At 42.5% G+C, this 15084-nt stretch overlaps 1 protein-coding gene across 1 annotated transcript in view; it reads left to right on the forward strand.

The window, feature by feature from the left end:
* LOC129817829 (runt-related transcription factor 2-like) overlaps positions 1-6041 on the forward strand; it is a 130471-nt gene extending 124430 nt beyond the window's left edge. The window contains exon 6 of the mRNA XM_055873405.1: positions 5542-6041. Within this exon, the coding sequence (XP_055729380.1) occupies positions 5542-6023 (482 nt within the window). The 3' untranslated portion in view covers positions 6024-6041. The remainder of the gene's footprint in view (positions 1-5541) is intronic.
* The last annotated feature ends 9043 nt before the right edge of the window (positions 6042-15084 follow it).

Below are 15084 nucleotides of genomic sequence, written 5' to 3' on the forward strand. Positions count from 1 at the left end.
ATTAAGACAGAGACATTAAGACAGAGACATCAAGACAGAGACATCAACACAGAGACATCAACACAGAGACATTAAGACAGAGACATCAACACAGAGACATTAAGACAGAGACATCAACACAGAGACACCAAGACAGAGACACCAAGACAGAGACACCAAGACAGAGACATTAAGACAGAGACATTAAGACAGAGACATTACGACAGAGACATTAAGACAGAGACATTAAGACAGAGACATCAAGACAGAGACATTAAGACAGAGACATCAACACAGAGACATTAAGACAGAGACATTAAGACAGAGACATTAAGACAGAGACATCAACACAGAGACATTAAGTTAGAGACATTAAGACAGAGACATCAAGACAGAGACATTAAGACAGAGACATCAGCACAGAGACATTAAGACAGAGACATCAACACAGAGACATCAACACAGAGACATTAAGACAGAGACATCAAGACAGAGACATCAAGACAGAGACACCAAGACAGAGACATCAAGACAGAGACATTAAGACAGAGACATCAAGACAGAGACACCAAGACAGAGACATCAACACAGAGACATTAAGACAGAGACATTAAGACAGAGACATTAAGACAGAGACATCAAGACAGAGACACCAAGACAGAGACATCAACACAGAGACACCAAGACAGAGACATCAACACAGAGACACCAAGACAGAGACACCAACACAGAGACACCAAGACAGAGACACCAAGACAGAGACATCAAGACAGAGACACCAAGACAGAGACACCAAGACAGAGACATTAAGACAGAGACATTAAGACAGAGACATTAAGACAGAGACATCAAGACAGAGACACCAAGACAGAGACATCAACACAGAGACATCAAGACAGAGACATCAACACAGAGACACCAAGACAGAGACATTAAGACAGAGACATCAAGACAGAGACACCAAGACAGAGACATTAAGACAGAGACATCAACACAGAGACACCAAGACAGAGACATTAAGACAGAGACATCAAGACAGAGACACCAAGACAGAGACATTAAGACAGAGACATCAACACAGAGACATTAAGACAGAGACATTAAGACAGAGACATCAAGACAGAGACATCAAGACAGAGACATCAACACAGAGACATCAACACAGAGACATTAAGACAGAGACATCAACACAGAGACATCAACACAGAGACATTAAGACAGAGACATCAACACAGAGACATTAAGACAGAGACATCAACACAGAGACACCAAGACAGAGACACCAAGACAGAGACATTAAGACAGAGACATTAAGACAGAGACATTAAGACAGAGACATTAAGACAGAGACATTAAGACAGAGACATCAACACAGAGACATTAAGACAGAGACATTAAGACAGAGACATCAACACAGAGACATTAAGACAGAGACATTAAGACAGCGACATCAAGACAGAGACATTAAGACAGAGACATCAGCACAGAGACATTAAGACAGAGACATCAACACAGAGACATCAGCACAGAGACATCAACACAGAGACACCAAGACAGAGACACCAAGACAGAGACACCAACACAGAGACACCAAGACAGAGACACCAAGACAGAGACATCAAGACAGAGACACCAAGACAGAGACACCAAGACAGAGACACCAAGACAGAGACATCAAGACAGAGACATCAAGACAGAGACATCAACACAGAGACATCAACACAGAGACATCAAGACAGAGACATCAAGACAGAGACACCAAGACAGAGACACCAAGACAGAGACATCAACACAGATACACCAAGACAGAGACATCAACACAGATACACCAAGACAGAGACATCAAGACAGAGACATCAAGACAGAGACATTAAGACAGAGACATCAAGACAGAGACACCAACACAGAGACACCAAGACAGAGACACCAAGACAGAGACATTAAGACAGAGACACCAAGACAGAGACATTAAGACAGAGACATCTACACAGAGACATAAAGACAGAGACATCAACACACACACAACAACAATATAAACTCAACATGTAAAGTGTTGGTCCCATGTTTAATGAGCTGAATCTATGACACTGTGTTGACCTATGACCCTACAGGCTGAAATAAAAGATCAAGAAGCTGATTAAACAGTATAATCATAAAACAGGTGCACCTTGTGCTGGGGACAATAAAATTGTCACTCTAAAATGTGCAGTTTTGTCTCACAACACAATGCCACAGAGGTCTCTCGTTTTGAGGGAGCGTGCAATTGGCATGCTGACTGCAGGAATGTCCACCAGAGCTGTTGCTAAAGAATTAAACATTAATTTCTCTACCGTAAGCCGCCTCCAACGTCGTTTTAGAGAATTTGGCAGTACGTCCAACCGTCCTCACAACCGCAGACCGCGTGTAACCACACCAGCCCAGGACCTCCACATCCGGGCTTCTTCACCAGCGGGATCATCTGAGACCAGCCACCTGAACAGCTGATGAAACTGTTTCTGTCTGTTATAAAAGCCCTTTTGTGAGAAAAAAACTCATTCTGATTGGCCCGGGCCTGGCTCCCAAGTGGGTGGGCCCCTGTGCCCTCCCAGCCCCACCCATGGCTGAGCCCCTGCCCAGTCATGTGAAATCCATAGATTAGGGCCTAATGTACTTAGACTGAACAAAAATATAAACATAACGTGTTACAATTTCAAAGATTTCACTGAGTTACAGTTCATATAAGGAAATTAGTAGATTTAAAATTCATTACTTCCTAATCTCTGGATTTCACCTGACTGGGAATACAGATATGCATGTTGGTCACAAATACCTTGAAAAAAGAGTAGTGGTGTGGATCAGATAACCAGTCAGCATCTGGTGTGACCATTTGCCTCATGCAGCGTGACACATCTCCTTCACATAGAGTTGATCAGGCTGTTGATTGTGATCTGTGGAATGTTGTCCCACTCCTCTTCAATGGCTGTGACAAGTTGTTGTCTCACAGTTTGAGCAGAAATTCTTCAGTTGTGCAAACCCCAAAGTTTGATCAGCTTTCCGGGTGGCAGGTCTCAGATGCTCCCGCAGGTGAAGCAGCTGGATGTAAAGGACCTGGGCTGGCGTGGTTACACGCAGTGGTGTAAAGTACTTAAGTAAAATACTTTAAAAAGTACTACTTAAATCGTTTTTGGGGGTAGCTGTACTTTACTATTAATATTTTTGGCAACTTTTATTTTTACTTCACTACATTCCTAAAGAAAATTATGTACTTTTTACTCCATACATTTTCCCTGACACCTAAAAGTATTCGTTACTTTTTGAATGGTTAGCAGGACAGAAAAATGGTCCAATTCAAGCACTTATCAAGAGAACATCCCTGGTCATCCCTACTGCCTCTGATCTGGAGGACTCACTAAACAGAGAACATCCCTGGTCATCCCTACTGTCTCTGATCTGGAGGACTCACTAAACAGAGAACATCCCTGGTCATCCCTACTGCCTCTGATCTGGAGGACTCACTAAACAGAGAACATCCCTGGTCATCCCTACTGCCTCTGATCTGGAGGACTCACTAAACAGAGAACATCCCTGGTCATCCCTACTGCCTCTGATCTGGAGGACTCACTAAACAGAGAACATCCCTGGTCATCCCTACTGTCTCTGATCTGGAGGACTCACTAAACACAAATGCTTCGTTTGTAAATTATGTGTCACGTTCTGACCATAGTTCTTTTGAGTTTTCTTTGTTTTAGTGTTGGTCAGGACGTGAGCTGAGTTGGCATTCTATGTTGTGTGTCTAGTTTTCCCGTTTTTGTGTTTGGCCTAATATGGTTCTCAATCAGAGGCAGGTGTTAGTCATTGTCTCTGATTGGGAACCATATTTAGGTAGCCTGTTTTGTGTTGGGTTTTGTGGGTGGTTGTTTTCAGTCTTTGTGTGTCTGCACCAGACAGAACTGTTTCGTTTCGTGTTATTCTCGTTTATCGTTATTTTGTTTGTTTGTTTAACGTATTCTATTAAAATGGATACTTTTCCCGCTGCGCCTTGGTCCTCTTCTCTTCCTCCGTACGACGAACGTTACATCATGTCTGAGTGTTGGAGTCTCCTGGCTATCCATAAATTAAAAAACAAAAAATGGTGCCATCTAGTTTGCTTAATATAAGGAATTTGAAATGATTAATACTTTTACTTTTGATACTTAAGTATATTTCAAACCAAATACTTTTAGACTTTTACTCAAATACTATTTCACTTTTACTTGAGTCATTTTCTATCAAGGTATCTATACCTTTTCTCAGGTATGACAGGTACTTTTCCCCCCTAGTTACAGGTGTTCTACGGTTGTGAGACCGGTTGGACTTACTGACGATTATCTAAAACTATTTTGTTTACAAATATTTTTAGAAATCTTTTGATTTCTTTTGAGAAAGCTTTTTGTGCGTAGGGAACATTTCAGGGATCTTTTTATTTCAGCTCATGAAATACGAGAACAACACTACATGTTGCGTTTATATTGATGTTCATAACACACTCACATGACATACTGTACAGGTGTCTAGTCATGACATACCGTACAGGTGTCTAGTCATGACATACCGTACAGGTGTCTAGTCATGACACACCGTACAGGTGTCTAGTCATGGCACACCGTACAGGTGTCTAGTCATGACATACCGTACAGGTGTCTAGTCATGACATACTGTACAGGTGTCTAGTCATGACACACCGTACAGGTGTCTAGTCATGACATACCGTACAGGTGTCTAGTCATGACATACTGTACAGGTGTCTAGTCATGACATACTGTACAGGTGTCTAGTCATGACATACTGTACAGGTGTCTAGTCATTTAACATTTCATTTCTGTTCTTGGTATCACATTAGACCAACTCCGGGAACATGTTCAATAATGTTAAATATGACTATCTGATTTTATACTGTTGAGGTTTGGAGTCATATAATAAATATAATTGAATAGTTTGCTGTTGTCTTGGCACCGGTCGTCAGAATAGATTGTAAAATATATTTCTAATCTTTAAGGGACGACATGAATAAAGGATACATAATGTTAATCCTCCAATAATGTGGTTTTCATTAAGGGACGATACGGCTAAATGAAGCAATGTTTTGATGACGTTTTTTAAAACTGGGTTCTCTCTCCCTCTCCATCCTCCTCTCCTCTCCCTCTCCATCCTCCTCTCGTCTCCCTCTCCTCTCCCTCTCCATCCTCCTCTCCTCTCCCTCTCCATCCTCCTCTCCTCTCCCTCTCCTCTCCCTCTCCTCTCCTCCTCTCCTCTCCCTCTCCTCTCCCTCTCCATCCTCCTCTCCTCTCCCTCTCCTCTCCCTCTCTTCTCCCTCTCCTCTCCCTCTCCATCCTCCTCTCCTCTCCCTCTCCATCCTCCTCTCCTCTCCCTCTCCATCCTCCTCTCCTCTCCTCTCCCTCTCCATCTTCCTCTCCTCTCCCTCTCCTCTCCCTCTCCTCTCCCTCTCCATCCTCCTCTCCTCTCCTCTCCCTCTCCATCCTCCTCTCCTCTCCTCTCCCTCTCCATCCTCCTCTCCTCTCCCTCTCCATCCGTCTCTCTCTCTAGGCTCGTCAGATCTCAGTCCGTTCCCAGGTCAGTTTGAGCGTCAGTTCCCGGGTCTCTCCTCTCTGACGGAGTCCGGTTTCTCCAGTCCCAGAATGCACTACCCCACCACCTTTACCTACAACCCTCCCGTCACCTCCGCCATGTCGCTAGGCTCCGCCCACTACCACACCTACCTGCCCCCTCCCTACCCCGGTTCCACCCAGAGTCAGAGTGGACCGTTCCCGACCAGCAGCGCTCCCTATCTCTACTACGGAGCATCCTCTGGGTCGTACCAGTTCTCCATGGTTCCCGGGGGGGACCGCTCCCCCTCCAGAATGGGTCCTCCCTGCACCAGCGCCTCCACCGGTAGCTCCCTGGTTAACCCTAACCTGCCCAGCCAGGCAGATGGGGGGGTGGAGGGGGAAGGGAGTCACAGCAACTCTCCTACCGTACTCAACTCTGCTGGGGGACGCGTGGATGAAGCTGTCTGGAGACCTTACTGAGGAGGAGGAGAGGAGGATGGAGAGGAGGAGGAGGGTGGAGAGGAGGAGGAGGAGGGTGGAGAGGAGGAGGAGGATGGAGAGGAGGAGGAGGATGGAGAGGAGGAGGAGGAGAAGGCGGCAATGTAAACTAATGTCATGGTTTTAAAGCACAAAACCTTTCAAAGGAATTTTTGATTTCTGATTAAAAAGCAGCAATTCTCCAGTATCATCCACAACTTAAGGGACAACGATTCAGGCTATTTGAAGCAGACAGCTTGTTTTGTGTAGTATTTGTATTTGAATAAGGCTTTTAGCTGAGTATGTTGTTGTACTAGGACAATATAGCAGACAATACAGCAGGTCAATACAGCAGGACAATACAGCAGGACAATACAGCAGGACAATACAACAGGACAATACAACAGGACAATACAGCAGGACAATACAGCAGGACAATACAGCAGGACAATACAACAGGACAATACAACAGGACAATACAGCAGGACTATACAGCAGGACAGTACAGCAGGACAATACAACAGGACAATACAGCAGGACAATACAGCAGGACAATACAGCAGGACAATACAACAGGACAATACAGCAGGACAATACAGCAGGACAATATAGCAGACAATACAGCATGACAATACAACAGGACAATACAGCAGGACAATACAGCAGGACAATACAGCAGGACAATACAACAGGACAGGACAATACAGCAGGACAATACAACAAGACAATACAACAGGACAATACAACAGGACAATACAGCAGGACAATACAGCAGGACAGGACAATACAGCAGGACAATACAGCAGGACAATACAGCAGGACAATACAGCAGGACAATACAACAGGACAAATACAACAGGACAGGACAATACAGCAGGACAATACAGCAGGACAATACAGCAGGACAAATACAGCAGGACAAATACAACAGGACAGGACAGCAGGACAATACAGCAGGACAGTACAGCAGGACAATACAACAGGACAGGACAATACAGCAGGACAATACAACAAGACAATACAACAGGACAATACAACAGGACAATACAGCAGGACAATACAGCAGGACAGGACAATACAGCAGGACAATACAGCAGGACAATACAGCAGGACAATACAGCAGGACAGGACAATACAGCAGGACAATACAGCAGGACAATACAGCAGGACAATACAGCAGGACAATACAACAGGACAAATACAACAGGACAGGACAATACAGCAGGACAATACAGCAGGACAATACAGCAGGACAAATACAGCAGGACAAATACAACAGGACAGGACAATACAGCAGGACAAATACAACAGGACAGGACAATACAGCAGGACAATACAGCAGGACAATACAACAGGACAATACAGCAGGACAATACAACAGGACAATACAGCAGGACAATACAGCAGGACAATACAGCAGGACAATACAACAGGACAATACAACAGGACAATACAGCAGGACTATACAGCAGGACTATACAGCAGGACAATACAACAGGACAATACAGCAGGACAATACAGCAGGACAATACAACAGGACAATACAGCAGGACAATACAGCAGGACAATATAGCAGACAATACAGCATGACAATACAACAGGACAATACAGCAGGACAATACAGCAGGACAATACAGCAGGACAATACAACAGGACAGGACAATACAGCAGGACAATACAACAAGACAATACAACAGGACAATACAACAGGACAATACAGCAGGACAATACAGCAGGACAGGACAATACAGCAGGACAATACAGCAGGACAATACAGCAGGACAATACAGCAGGACAATACAACAGGACAAATACAACAGGACAGGACAATACAGCAGGACAATACAGCAGGACAATACAGCAGGACAAATACAGCAGGACAAATACAACAGGGCAGGACAATACAGCAGGACAAATACAACAGGACAGGACAATACAGCAGGACAATACAGCAGGACAATACAACAGGACAATACAGCAGGACAATACAGCAGGACAAATACAGCAGGACAATACAACAGGACAATACAGCAGGACAATACAGCAGGACAATACAGCAGGACAATACAACAGGACAATACAGCAGGACAATACAGCAGGACAATACAACAGGACAATGCAACAGGACAATACAACAGGAAGCACTGAGTAGCAAAAGAGGACAGGAACACGTACAGTATGTTACCATGGTGATGATGAAAGTTACAGCTATGTTGGGATGTGGGTGGTATGAACAAAGTTTGCTTTAAAATGTCTATATGCTCATTTTAAAATCAATTAATTTAAATTGTATATTATTGGTGAAAAGATGTGGGTTGAGGAGTTTTAACTTATGAAGCCATAAATTATGTAATGTATTTTAAAACTTGAGTGGTAGAATTCTGTATTCTGAATATTTTCATGCATCTATATGATTACGTTAACAGTCTTTGTCATTGGTCATTTAAGTGAAATTATTTTAAAACAATAGTTTTACCCTAATATTGTTTTGTTTTTTTAAATATGTTTATACATTTAAAATTCCTCTCCGAAGATAAACGAAAAGCTATTTGCTCTTGTAAACAATAGTAATTTAATTTGAATGATGAAGTCCCCTTGGGCATGAAAAGCAATGACACACTAGATGACAGAATGAGACCACCAGGCTCTGAATTCATACAACAACAGTACGATGACAAACTGACTCAGACCGTAGACATGTTTTTACTTGATATTTATACCGTGGACTATTTTGTCACGTTGAATCTGTTTTGTAATGTCTATTCTGTACATGAGCTTCTGCTCATCTTACAGCTTTACACAGGTAGACAGGTATCCCCAAAGATCAGGGTGGTTGTACCAGGGCCTTATTGGTGTCCGTAATACAATACACCGCCGTACGGTAGCTCGTCAAACCTAAATACGGTGTTGATGATGCTCTACCCTATTCACGGCTGGATTTACAGTTCAGTATCAGCCACATGCACCATCTACAGTCACATATAGGATTTCAAAATGATGTTAACTTTCCCAAAACTCCACGTTTTTTTTGAGGAATACTGGTTGTAAAATGCCTACAATTATGAGGGAATAAACAGGAAATACGGGAATCCTCCAATCTGAATTTATGGAACACCAGGGGATTTGGGGAAAGTTTCCAGTATTGTGCAACCCTATTCACATTCCTGTTCACTCCAGTAAATCATGATATTTCCATTAGATGTCCAGCAGCCCTGATAACAAGCTGTTACTTCCCTGAAACCATCATTTTTGTGGTCTGATGTGCTACAGATGACTTTCTAAAAAAGTATATCTTGGTGTCTCAAAAACACAACAATATTTTATTTATTTTACTTTTCATTTATGAATTAATAATCTGCCCACTGTTGTTTGACATTTGTAAAAAAAAAAAAAAAACAAAAAAAAAGATTCTGTATGAAAAATCTGTGGTTTTGTCTTTGAGTTTATTTCTTATTTTGTTATTTTCTGTTGTGACATCCGACCACAGTATCGAGTGTTAATTTCGTCAACAAAAATAGCGACAAAAATATTAGTTAAACACTTATTTTTCAGGGGCAATAGATGAGACAATAGCTGACTAAATAGACTTACATTTCTCATAAATTATCAATATTTTTTATATTTTATTTGGACGGGCATTTTCATTTAGTTATAGTTAGATAAAACCTTCCAAGTAAAATCATTTAGTTATAGTTAGATAAAACCTTCCAAGTAAAATAATTTAGTTATAGTTAGATAAAACCTTCCAAATAAAATATTTAAATATATATAATTTATTTGAAATATTGATCATATGTTTGCCTCTCTGTCTCAGTATGTCTAGTATGTGTAGACCATGTTTCTGATGCTGTCTGGTTAAAAACACAGTATGACATGTCACTCTTTTTGGCCAGACAGCATCAGATACACGGTCTAAATCACATTGTATTGGTCACATATTTAGCAGATGTTATTGCGGGTGTAGAGAAATACTTGTGTTCCTAGCTCCAACAGTGCAGTAGCATCTAACTAAATGCTTGTGTTCCTAGCTCCAACAGTGCAGTAGTATCTAACTAAATGCATGTGTTCCTAGATCCAACAGTGCAGTAGTATATAACTAAATGCTTGTGTTCCTAGCTCCAACAGTGCAGTAGTATCTAACTAAATGCTTGTGTTCCTAACTCCAACAGTGCAGTAGTATCTAACTAAATGCTTGTGTTCCTAGCTCCAACAGTGCAGTAGCATCTAACTAAATGCTTGTATTCCTAGCTCCAACAGTGCAGTAGTATCTAACTAAATGCTTGTGTTCCTAACTCCAACAGTACAGTAGTATCTAACTAAATGCTTGTGTTCCTAGCTCCAACAGTGCTGTAGTATCTAACTAAATGCTTGTGTTCCTAGCTCGTACAGTGCAGTAGTATCTAACTAAATGCTTGTGCTTCTAGCTCCAACAGTGCAGTAGTATCTAACTAAATGCTTGTGTTCCTAACTCCAACAGTGCAGTAGTATCTAACTAAATACTTGTGTTCCTAGCTCCAACAGTGCAGTAGTATCTAACTAAATACTTGTGTTCCTAGCTCCAACAGTGCAGTAGTATCTAACTAAATGCGTGTGTTCCTAGCTCCAACAGTGCAGTAATATCTAGCAATTCACACACATCTAAAAGTAAAAGAGTGGTTGGCTCTTTCAGTTTTGCATAAACGCAGCCACCTATCTATGGTTTTTGGTTTGGGTAGGTTTTAATCGTCAAAGTGTTAACTCCATCCCCTATACACTTCCTGATGAACTCAGTCACTGTGTCTGTGTACACATCAAAGTTATTCTCAGAGGCAACCCGGAACATGTCCCAGTCCGTGTGATCAAAACAATCTTGAAGCATGGATTCCGATTGGTCAGATCAGCGTTGAATAGACCTTAGCACGGGTACTTCCTGTTTGAGTTTCTTCCTATAGGAGGGTAGGAGTATGATCTGATTTGTCGAAGGGAGGGCGGGGGAGGGCCTTGTAGCCATCCCGGAAGGGGGGAGTAACCACGGTCGAGAGTTTTTGATGTGTGAGTACTACAGGCAATGTGTTGATATAACTTCGGTAGCGTTTTCCTCTAGTTTGCTTTGTTAAAATCCCTAGCTACAATAAATGCAGCCTCGGGATATGTGGTTTCCAGTTTGCAAAAAGTCCAGTGTGAGGGGGGGGAGCTAGAAGCAGAGCTTCCATGTCTGTCGGCGCCATCTTCAAATTAGAATAAAGAGCGACTGCACCTAAAACCAAATAAAGTTGAAGTTGGATGTTCTGAGTCATGAATCACACCTGAAAACATTTTGTATTAGGCCTGGAAGAAACCTGACAAATGTTGATTGTTTTCTGTAATTCCCGTGAATTGCGCATCTGCCGCTTTAATTGTGCATCTGGCCCTTTAATTGCGCATCTGGCCCTTTAATTGCGCATCTGGCCCTTTAATTGTGCATCTGGCCCTTTAATTGTGCATCTGGCCCTTTAATTGCGCATCTGGCTCTTTAATTGCGCATCTGGCCCTTTAATTGCGCATCTGGCCCTTTAATTGCGCATCTGGCCCTTTAATTGTGCATCTGGCCCTTTAATTGCGCATCTGGCCCTTTAATTGCGCATCTGGCCCTTTAATTGCGCATCTGGCCCTTTAATTGTGGATCTAGGGAGTGAGGAATGTGCCGAGCGATGGTTCTGTACTGCTCATTTGACGGCAAAGTTTGCAAATAACAAGTAATAGATACAAATGATATAGTTATTCATGATATACTTCTGGCAGGTAAGCCTACATTGCAGTTAACATTTAATTAAGAAGGTTTTCGCGAAGGTATTTCTGTCAAACCAGACGGTTATCACATCAACTGTCTACAAACAGAGTAGTAGACAAATTGCTGTGCGGTAGCAGACAGAACAGTCTATGACTAGGGTGGCTGGAGTCTTTGACAGTTTTTAGGGCCTTCCTTTGACACCACCTGGTATAGAGGTCCTGGATGGCAGGAAGCTTTGACCCAGTGCTGGGCCGTACTCACTACCCTCTGTAGTGCCTTGCGGCTGGAGGCTGAGCAGTTGCCATACCAGGCAGTGATGCAACCAGTCAGGATGCTCTCGATGGCGCATCTGTAGAACCTTTTGAGGATCGGAGGACCCATGCCAAATCTTTTCAGTCTCCTGAAGAGAAATAGGTTTTGTCGTGACCTCTTCACGACTGTCTTGGTGTGCTTGAACCATGTTAGTTTGTTGGTGATGTGGACACCAAGGAACTTGAAGCTCTCAACCTGCTCCACTACAGTCTCGTCGATGAGAATGGGGGCATGCTTGGTCCTCTTTTTCCTGTAGTCCACAATCATCTCCTTTGTCTTGATCACGTTCAGGGATAGGTTGTTGTCCTGGCACCACACGGCCAGGTCTCCGATCTCCTCCCTATAGGCTTTCTCATCGTTGTCGGTGATCATGCCTACCACTGTTGTGTCATCGGCAAACTTAATGATGGTGTTGGAGTTGTGCCTGGTCGTGCAGTCATGAGTGAACAGGGAGTACAGGAGGGGTCTGAGCACCAGTTGCAGAGGGAGGTGTTTAGTCCCAGGATCCTTAGCTTATTGACGAGCTTTGAGGGTGCTATGTTGTTGAACGCTGAGTTGTAGTAAATTAATAGCATTCTCACATAGGTGTTCCTTTTGTCCAGGTGTGAAATGACAGTGTGGAGTGCAATAGAGATTGCATCATCTGTGGATCTGATAGGGCGGTATGCAAATTGGAGTGGGTCTATGGTTTCTCGGATAATGGTATTGATGTGAGCCATGACCAGCCTTTCAAAGCACTTCATGGCTACAGACGTGAGTGTTATGGGCGGTAGTCATTTGGGCAGGTTACCTTAGTGTTCTTGGTCACAGGGACTATGGTGGTTTACATGTTAGAATTACAGACTCAGACCGGGAGAGGTTGAAAATGTCAGTGAAGACACTTGCCAGTTGGTCAGCGCATGCTCAGAGTACACGTCCTGGTAATCTGTCTGACCCTGCGGCCTTGTGAATGTTGACCTGTTTAAAGGTCTTACTCACATTGGCTGCGGAGAGCGTGATCACACAGTCTTCCAGGAACAGCTGGATCTCTCATGCATGTTTCAGTGTTATTTGCCTCGAAGCAAGCATAGAAGATATTTAGCTTGTCTGGTATGCTCGTGTCACTTGGCAGCTCTCGGCTGTGCTTCCCTTTGTAGTCTGTAATGGCTTGCAAGCCCTGCCACATCCGATGAGCGTCAGAGCCGGTGTAGTACGATTCGATCATAATCCTGTATTGATGCTTTGCCTGTTTGATGATTCATCGGAGGGCGTAGCAGGATTTATTATAAGCTTCTGAGTTAGAGACCCGCTCATTGAAAGCAGCAGTTTTACCCTTTAGCAGAGTGCGGATGCTGCTTGTCATGAGATACTACCTCATGCGACCAATAGCTCGAGACTTCCTTAGATATCGTGCACCAGCTGTTGTTTACAAAAATACATTGTCCGCCGCCCCTTGTCTTACCAGACGCCGCTGTTCTATCCTGCCAGTACAGCGTATAACCAGCCAGCTGTATGTTGATAATGTCGTCGTTCAGCCACGACTACGTGAAGCGTAAGATATTACAGTTTTGAATGTCCCGTTGGTTGTTTAATCTTCCGCGTAGGTCATCGATTTTATTTTCCAATGATTGCACGTTAACTAGTAGAACAAAAGGCAGTGGGGGTTTATTCAATCGCCTACGAATTCTCAGAAGGCAGCCTAGCCTCCGCCCTCTTTTTCTCCGTCTTCTGTTCACGCAAATGACGGGGATTTGGACCTGCTCCTGGGAAAGCAGTATGTCATTCACGTCGGGCTCATCGGACTCGTTAAAGTAAAAAAAAGCTTCTGCCAGTTCGAGGTGAGTAATCACTGTTCTGATGTCCAGAAGTTACTTTCGGTCATAAGAGACGGTAGCAGCAACATTATGTACAAAATAAGTAAAAAAATAAGTTAAATATAAGTTAAAAAATAAAAATGACAAACAACGCAAAAAAAACAAAAAAAAATACAATTGGATAGGAACATGTAAAACGTCAGCCTTCATCTCCGGCGCCATCTTTGTTTACACCATGGGTGGGATAATGTCAATGTTGCCTTGATTACATAGAAACTGGGAGCTTGAGGTGTCTGATAGGTGTGAGATTAGTTTATGACAGTTTATGTTGGAACACGTAAAAATTGCATGTACTTTTAGAAATGTTTGGCGAGCTACTTATAGGTGATTGGCCTGTTGGAGACTCTTGCTCTACATTATTTGTTACAAACTGAAATGAGGCGAACTATTAGAATTTTAGCAACCAGGAAATGGTAGAGCGACTTCTGTATAGTGCGTCTTTAAACATAACACTGAAAACAAATATATTAATATACATTTATTTTGTAATTTACCACAACACATTCTTTTCTGAATCTTATTTTTTGTCATCATTTCTTGTTATTTTTGGAAAAAGAGCAAATGGCACAGATTAAGCCACATTCACAAACATTTTATTTTTTCATAATATTTCTTAAACATCATTAAACTGTGTCATTGGTTAATTCCAAATGACATGCTACTAAAATCACTGATCTTAATGCAATTGACTAAAATACCCTTTCTGTGAACGTATTTTCAAAAAGTTAAAAGGGAACTTAAGCATAACAAAGTGACTTTTTTTGGAAAAAGTATTTTCTCTAAGGTCTTTACATGTAAAATTGGTCAATTAGGATGTGGATATGTGTGTTTCTAATGTATTTTAGATGTATTTCTGTGGGCAAATGGCATAACAGGATATAGTAACTAAATATGTGGGATACGGACCAACACCGGTCTTGGGATATCAAACAACAGGAAGTGCTAAAACAGGAATACACTTAAAAATTGGGGACATCCTCCTCTATGTGGCTGAAACACAAACTCCAGATGGACGTATAAATGGGGGTTTTATACGTCCACACTTGTTGACAGCTAACTCATGTCTGACTCTGCGAACAACAAAAACGTAACGGAATCACCGACCTGAATCTAATCCAATCGGGAGCTATAGTCAATCCACATCTGTAAA

This window comes from Salvelinus fontinalis, chromosome 20 (genome assembly GCF_029448725.1).
Source record: "Salvelinus fontinalis isolate EN_2023a chromosome 20, ASM2944872v1, whole genome shotgun sequence".
Classification (NCBI taxonomy): domain Eukaryota; kingdom Metazoa; phylum Chordata; class Actinopteri; order Salmoniformes; family Salmonidae; genus Salvelinus; species Salvelinus fontinalis.